Genomic DNA, 8995 nt, shown 5'->3' on the forward strand with positions numbered 1-8995 from the left:
TCAATGACCCATTTTAACATCTCTACCATTAAGTATACACATGTTCGTAGTCATTGTTTCGTGTAATGCAAAATCGCGTAATGCTGTTGAACATCAACTTTAGTGAGGAAATTTACTGTGTTCTTAGAGATTCTCCTCATTTTGTGTGATAAAGGAAAACAAGAAAGTTAAAAACTATTTCACGCTGTTCCTCTGCTCTTTGGATTTGTAGCTGGTTTTTCCGAAGCTGAGAGTAGCAGCTTAACTAGCACTGTGTTAACAGTTCTCTGAATTTCAGCATAATTTTTTTTCTTTCTTGCTGGGAATTTATGGAGAAATCACAAAGAGCACAATGTATCGCACGTCAAATTATGGTTGTGGTCATATCATATGCTAACTTGTACTATAATTGATTGGTTTTTTTTTTTTTTTTTTTTTTAATCTCAATGTAAATGACTGCAACAATAACAACAAATCAAGCCTTATCCTACTAAGTGTTGTCAACTATACGAATCATATTACGCCACCGCACTCAATCCTTGATTTGATTTATAAGTTCTAAATTCCCGATGTCTTTATTTTTATCTCCTTATTTCCACCTTCTGGGTTTTCCGTCTCTTTTTAACTCATGTATTTATCTGCCCTCCAACCTCCTCCTTGGAAAATCTCAAGGGCTTCATTCAACCTGATCAAACTATCTCAAGCAACCTTCTCTCATGTTATCCTTCATGAGGGCCAACACCTACTCGACAGTCGCACAATACATCACGCTCACCTGTACACTAGACGCACCACACCTATAACCAATGGGAATGCCATGCTAACAAATGAACGTGGAATTGATTAGTAGAACTCTAGTGCAGCAAACATACAACAATCAAATTGTTGCTGTCTCCTCTGTTATTTTTTTTTTCTTTTGGGTCTCTACAGAGTGTTTAGACTTTTTAGAAGTACCCGACTAATAATTTCATTGGTCACAGACCGTCCTAATTTCTCCGATTTTGGGGTGGTCTAAAGGAGTTCCTTTCGTTAGGATTTGAATTCATCGGTTTTTAATCTATAGTTTGATCTTGAGTCTTAACTAAGTCGAGGGGATTATGGCTTTGTTACAATTGAATTGTTCTTGCTTGGTCATCATTGTTTTTGTTTCGATCTTGATGGAATTGGATCCATTACAACTCTGACAAGGAAAAAAAAAAAAAAAAGATGAATAAAGGTCCAATTGCCTATATTGACATGGCCCGGTGGACCATAATGCGCTCGGACTGCTAAAAGGGAATGGATAATGTATATGGACCGGACCAGTCTCTGTTGCAGAAGTGGACTTCTAGCTCTAGACTTTAGAACAAGATTGCGAACTTGGAAGAAAATCAATAGATGACCCAATTAGCTAGACTACGACGAGACTGTTTGGCATAATTTTCCTGCCGTATTTTCAACTGCGAAAATGAGCAATACGACTTTTGCAAGGTGTTTGGCAGATACCGCGCAGTCACAACATCTCCGAAATTGTAGCAGCTTACATCAATTTTTAGGAGGTTTGCCTCACCTTAATTTTAAAATATAGGTATTACTGAGCATACATTCAAGTCACGGCTACACAAATGAGTTTGTATGTGATGTGGGCAGGCATGAGTTTCCAGAAAACGGTTGTGCTTGCAATTGGCGAGCATGAATGACTAAGAATTCTGAGGAAGATTGTTGCGTTGAGTGTAGGACGAATTTGGTACACAATTACAAAAAAATCGAAAATAAAAGTAAGAAAGAGAATTGGGGACAGAAGATTTTCTGTCGCTGGAGGGGCCAATCAAATGGTGAAAGTGCAGGCCCGTGGGCTTTATACTTGGCATAGATTCACCGACTGATTATAATAAAGTTTTCCACTGAATGCAATCCTAGTTTAATTGAGATATGACTGAATTCGACTGATGCTCTCTGTAACAAATAATTCAATTTCATCAAACTGCTGCACTTTGGGCGCACGACGACCCCGCTGTCTCTGTCTCTTTCTATCTATCTCCGTCCGTAACACCCGCACATACTCTGATGCTCTTTCCACTGATTAGAACAGACGTTACTGGAAATTCATGTCAAAGTGCCAATGCCGTTAGATTTTCGAAAATAGAGTAGATGCTTGTCCTTGTCAAATACTTACGACCCCTCTGTCTCTCTCTACAAAGCTCAGGCACCCCATGAAGGCATTTTTGACTTGTAGTGGGCTTCTTCTGCGTGTGCGAGAGACGAGAGAGAGACAGAGTAGGAGACATTACGCGCCTCCCCTCTCAGGCTTATTGCCCTGTTGTGGGCTCCTCTGCGTGCGAGAATCTCTCCCTCTCCCTCTCCCTCTCCTTCCGACCAGCATCGCTGGGACAGCGTCTTTCAGTAACGTGTACGGGAGCAGCGTGCCCGATATTAATAATGCCTCATGTGACGTCTTCGTTGGAGAAACCCAACGCCCAAGACAAACCTTCGGGGGCCGAAAAATCGTTTCGGTGGAGCAAAAGGCAACAAAATTTTTTATTTAGCTTGTTCTTGCAAATCAAAAGTCCCTAATAATAATTGAAGTGGCCAAATTTTCCTACGAGACAAGGCGAGGTGATTAGCGGGGCAGGACGAAGCTGACATTATCCGTTCCCTGCCCCAATTGTATGTTTTAATTTTTTTTAATTAAGTGAAATATCAAATTTTAGATTATTATATCATTTAACTTAATATAATTTATTATCTGCTTACTTTAAAATTAAGATAAAATTCGAGCATATGGTATTAAGTGAATAACACAAACACATTCCCATATATGAAAATAATTTTTTATTAAGTCAAATATATATAAGTAAAGTTGGCTTGTTAGATAGTTATTCTTGAATGATTGCAAATCTGAATCAGCTTAAAACAAAATAATTAATAATCGATAGTAAAAGTTTAACAATTATATATTTTTCTTGTAATTTTTTTTTTAAATAATGATGTCTTTTCTTCCCATGCAGCCACACGTGTCAATACTTATTCACCAAATAAAAGCCGTCAGAGTCACACATCTTTGCTCTTTCCCTTCCAATTTCTCCTTCCCATGAAAGTGGTGTAGAAAATTATTCACATAAATAATTAATTAATCAAGAACAATCGAATCCATATATGATTGTAAAACACTGAGATTAATAAATATAAAAGAATTAAAACGTACCTATTTGAGACATAGAAAAATAGATCACTCTGATATCATAGAGAGATCTACTGGAAATGACATATCTTCCTCTCTATGACATATTTTAGTATAACAGCTTTTGATGGGATTAAGCAACTGAAAGTATAACCTACCTTTTATAGGTTAAAGAGAGGATCTAGCAAACCTTAATCAATATCGTGTCAACTTGGTCCTTCCCATTACGGGTTTCAGTAAAACACAATTGCCTACACCTTATTACTCAACTAGTCCCGTTATTAATATATGCCAATACCCAATTCAATAAGATCACTCTAGGGTTTAACAAATATTGGAATATCCAACCCAATATAATTAATGTAAGCCCATATTATAGGAAATTTCCAACATTCTCCCACTTGAGCTACATTAATTAATTTTTTTTATTTTGAAAAAGATTATATATTGAAAATGACACTATCGGATTAATAACTGAAAATTTTGTTTTTATGTAGCCATAACTTTAGAAAATAATATTCCAATAATGGCATCTCAAAACAAATCCAATCATATATAATCTCAGTATGGGACTATGGAGATCAATGTGTTAAGAAAATACTACAATACATAACATTCCTTAATAACATATAATAAGCATTATATTTTCATGGATCATGGGCCTAGTAGTATAGTAAGAAATAGTGCCAACATGTGATTAAAATATACACTATTTCTTATCGGTCCTCAATACAATTTCTCAACAACATAAAACTGCATTAGCGCAATTTCTAAACAATATGAAATTGCATGACTATGTCACAATCCAACATGAGACTTTATAATTAGTGACATCATGTCGTCTTTAAATTAGAATTTGGTTAAAGATACTGTTTTATACTTCCATTTCTCGGTCAACAGGAGAGAAGATAACAATAGAATCAACAATAATAATCATTGAAAATAAATTTTTAATGGACATCATGAAAGCATCATCAATTTGTATATAACTATAATATCCAAAAATTTGAATTGTATAACTCCTACTAACAAAAGAAATCAAAAGAATCTTAAACACCCATATTCTTTACATGTTTTTTTAACAAAATGGGTCATAAGTATTTTGTTAGAGGATCAACCAACATGGACTCAGTTCTAATATTCTTAATCACAATATCTCCCTTTTTGACCAAGTCCTTAACAATATAATATTTGATCTCCATGTATTTGGATGCATTGTTGATCTTGTTATTCTTGGAATAAAACACAGCTGCGGTGTTGTCACAATAGATTACCATAGGTCTAGCAATAGAGTCCACAACTCGCAATTCTAAGATTAAATTTCTGAGCTAAACAGCTTGAATTGATGCGCCATAACATGCTACAAACTCAGCATACATTGTAAAGTTCGTAATCAAGGTTTGTTTTGTGTTCTTCCAAGAAATCGCATCTCCACCTATCATAAAACTATATCCATAAGTTGATTTCCTATCATATGAACAACTAACAAAATCAGCATCTAAATATCCAATCACCTTTAGGTCCTCTATTCTACTATATACGAGTATGAAGTCTTTTATTTGTTGTAGATATCTTATCATCTTTTTAGTTGCAACCCAATGTTAATGACCTGGATTCAATAGATATCTTTTAAGAGTATTCACAGCAAAAACAATATCAGGTTTGGTACATACTTGTGCATACATAAGACTGCCAACTGCATTAGCATATGGAACATTCTTCATGACTTCTTTTTCAACATCATTCTTGAGGCATTATTCTATGCTCAATTTATCTCCTTTCACAACAGGAGCTTCACCTGATTTGCAGGTCTACATATTGAATCTTTTCAAAACACAATTTATATAACTTTTCAGAGATAACCCCAAAACCTTGTTGGATTTGTCATGATAAATCTCAATGCCTAGAATAAAAGAGGTTTTTTCAAGATCTTTCATATCAAACTTTGTAGATAGAAAACTTTTTGTGTCATTCAATAGATCAACATCACTACTAACAAGTAAAATGTCATCTACATAAAGTACTAAAAAACTATATTTGCTCCCACTTACTTTCATGTAGATGCATTAATCAAACTTGTTTTCTTCAAAGCCAAACGATCTCACAACCTTGTGAAATTTCAAGTACTACTGACATGATGCTTGTTTGAAACCATAGATGGACCTTTGAAGTTTGCACACCATATGCTCATTTTCCGCTTCTTTAAACCCTTTAGATTGCTGCATGTATACTTCTTCATCTAGATCTTCATATAGAAAGGCTATCTTGACATCCATTTGGTGAAGCTATAAGTCAAAATGAGCCACCAATGCCATGATTATCCGAAAAGAGTCTTTAGTAGATACTGGAAAAAGACTTCATTATAATCAATACATTCTTTATGTGTGTACCCATTTGCGACTAACCTTGTCTTGAATCTCTCTATGTTGCCTTTATTGTCTTTCTTGGTTTTGAATACCCATTTGCAGCTAATCGGTTTATGCCCACAAGGTAAATCAACACGTTTCCATACTTGATTAGTTGACATGGAAATCATCTCATCTTTCATCGCTCCCAACCATTAATCTGCCTAATCACTATTAAGAGCTTCTTTGAAGGTCGCCGAATTAACTATATTTATAATGTCAAAATCAGCTTCTCCAAGATATACATAATAATCATTTAGAGGCATTGGTCTTCTTTGTCGCTATGATCTTCGCACAAATATTTGTGGAGCCGCATCATTCGTTTGGGGAATTTCATTTATAATAGGAAGATCTACCATTATATCTTCAGTATCTACTTCTTGCTGAATTTCCACTCTACAGGGTTCTCGCATAGAATCATCAGTCAAGATGGGCAATGGAATAAAGACTGTTTTGTGTGCTTCTTCCCTTTCGAAAGATTGATAAGAACTCTTTTCAGCAACATCTAATTTCAGAAATTTTGCAGTATGAGATTCAACGATTCTAGTGCCACGAGTAGGACAATAGAACCTACACCCTTTGGAATGATTAAGGTATCCAATAAATTAACATCTAGTAGTCCTGGGTTCGATCTTCTTCTGAGAAGGATCATAAATTTTCACCTCTACAGAACAACCCCAAACTCGAAATGATTCAAGCTCGGTTTCCTCCTTGTCCACAATTCAAAAGGTATTTTCAGCACCGATTTACTAGGTACATGATTCAATATATAAGTTGCTATTTTAATTGCATCACCCCATAAGTATTCGGGCAAATTAGAATTTCCCATCATACGTCGTTTCATCTCTATGAGAGTGCGATTGCGTCATTCGGCAACACCATTTTGTTCATGACTACCAAGCATTGTATATTGAGCGACAATACCACAGTCCTATAAATATTTAGCAAACGGTCCCATATGTTGTCCGGTCTCAGTATATCGCCCATAATATTCATCACCACGATTAGATCTAACAATCTTGATAATTTTTCTCAATTGTTTCTCAATTTTAGTGTGAAACACTTTGAACATTTCAAGAGCATCAATTTTCTCCTTAATTAAATAAACATAACAATAACGGAAGAAATCATCAATGAATGTGAAAAATTACTTATTTCCACATAAGGTGGTTGAATATGGCCCACCAATATCCGTATGAATTATCTCCAATAGATTTGGACTGGTACGGCCTTTCCTTTTGGTTTTAGTCAATTTTCCCCTCACACAATCAATACAAGTATCAGTATCATTTGAGTCAAAAAGAGGAAGAATATCGGCCTTAATGAGTCACTTTACCCTTTCTTTTGGAGATATGCCCTAATTGTTTATGCCATAGTAATGAAGATCTTTCTTTGATTAAAGATCTCTTAGCAACATTATTCTTGATATTGAAAGAACAATATGGTCTATCGAGAGATAAGGATAATCGATATGATTCATTAGACAAAACACAATTCCCAATAATTTTAGAATCATAACTCAAATCCACTCTTTTATTCGCAAAATAAAGACAATATCCAGTTTTGTCAAGTGATGAAAGAGATAGTAAGTTTCTCCTAAAACCAAGAACATAAAAGACATTGTTCAAAATAAGTTGAAAACAGAGTCTAAATTCAAAACAATTGTCCCTATGCGCTCCACATTAACTCCAATATTGTTTCCAACTTTAAGCTTTGACTCCCTCGGACTTGGATTCCTTAAATTTGTGAGACTCTGTAAGGTAATAGTCACATGAACAGTAGCACCAAAAATCAAGCCATCAAGAATCCAAAGGAATATCAACCAAATTTGATTCAAAACAAATCAACAACTCACATTGGTGACTTTCTTTTTTTACTTTTAGCCAAGCTTGGAACGTATAGCAATTGGCTCTCTTGTGACTTTGCTTCTTGCAGTGAAAACACTTGAAATCCTTATCTCCATTTCTTCCATGATTCCCATTTTTCTTGAAATCTTGGCTTTTCTTTGGACCATGAGCATTTGACCCTTTAGGCTTCCATTTTCCTCTAGATGAATTTAACTTGGCATTGGAAATTAAGTGGGCGGACTCATACTTCTCCTTCTTTAACTTCTCTTACTCAGTCGCACATTTAGTAATCAAGGCATTGACACTCCATGTCTCATTCTGAGTGCTATAAGTAGTCTTAATTTGGCTAAATTCAGTTGGCAGAACATTTAAGGCGTGATGCATAATATAATTTTCAGAAAGAACAATTTCATGGGCCTTAAGTTTGGACTGAATGTGAACCATTTTCAGTATAAATTCTCTAATATCCATAACGGCATCATACCTCATGTTCATTAACTCACTCAGCAAGTTCTTAACTTCAGCATTATCTGAGACTTTATATCTTTCTCCCACTGCTTCAAGGAGTTGTCTCACATTCGTATCTTCCGGCAAACCACTAATGAGATGTTCAGCAATGGACCTTTTCATATCAATGGGGTTTAGTCGGTTAAGATTTTCCCATCCAGCATAATGGGCCTTTTGATCTGTAGTACTTTGATTATGGGGCTTGGGAGGTTCATCCTCACATAGAGCCAAGTCCATATCCACACTATCTAGAGCAAACGCTATATCTTGTTTCCATCTCTTGAAGTTTGATCCAGTTAACATTTCAACCGTGGCATTGTTGTTATTTACAACGAAGGTAACTGTTTAGCACACATAATACAATAAGATCAATTGTGGGCAATAAATATAAACTCCAATTTGAGCAGAGTGTACAATGCACCATTATTTTCCGCAGCATGAAATTTATAAAGCAACAATAAGGAGAATGACATATAAATATCAAAGATCCATCCCCTTTGGACAGACAAATTCTTTAAATTATACATCTCCATAATATTAATATAGAGGGAAATTACATATAATTTTCAAAACATTTATCCCCTTTGGGCAAATAAATATTTTTCAATTATACATCCCCATCTTTTAAATTTGGGAATTAATCTTCATGATTTTTTCTAAATTAATATACACAATAACCTCTTTGGGTAAGTTATTATATATACTAATTTTATTAATAGGGAACTTCAAAAAATTTATGCCCAAAATTCATCAAAAAATATGAAGTATTTTACAACATGTGCTTCCCAAGATCATATTGCATTTATCAAGCAACAATTTTTTGCCACAATTTTTTTTTCTATTATTTTAATGTTTTGACCCATCCACGGGGCCCTGACCCACGAGCAGCCCAAAACGGACCGCGGAGCCCAAGCATAGCTCTCTGCGTGGAAAGGATTGGGCTCATGCCCATGAATAGAAAATGAAATAAAATAAAAATGGGCTAAGCCCATTTATTTGGTTCTGGGCTCACGCCGAGAACCTTTCTCTTCTTTGGTTCATGGGCATGAGCCCATAACCTTTATTTTGTTCTTGGTTACGGGCTCATGCCAATAACC

General features: G+C 35.2%; 1 protein-coding gene across 1 annotated transcript; it reads right to left on the bottom strand.

Annotated features, from left to right (window-relative positions):
* Positions 1-7658: 7658 nt before the first annotated feature.
* LOC104423924 lies at positions 7659-8201 on the bottom strand. The gene has a single exon (XM_010036354.2). The coding sequence runs from the start codon at positions 8199-8201 to the stop codon at positions 7659-7661; it is 543 nt and encodes a 180-aa protein (XP_010034656.2).
* Between the last annotated feature and the right edge of the window lie 794 nt (positions 8202-8995).

Source organism: Eucalyptus grandis, chromosome 10 (genome assembly GCF_016545825.1).
Source record: "Eucalyptus grandis isolate ANBG69807.140 chromosome 10, ASM1654582v1, whole genome shotgun sequence".
Lineage (NCBI taxonomy): Eukaryota > Viridiplantae > Streptophyta > Magnoliopsida > Myrtales > Myrtaceae > Eucalyptus > Eucalyptus grandis.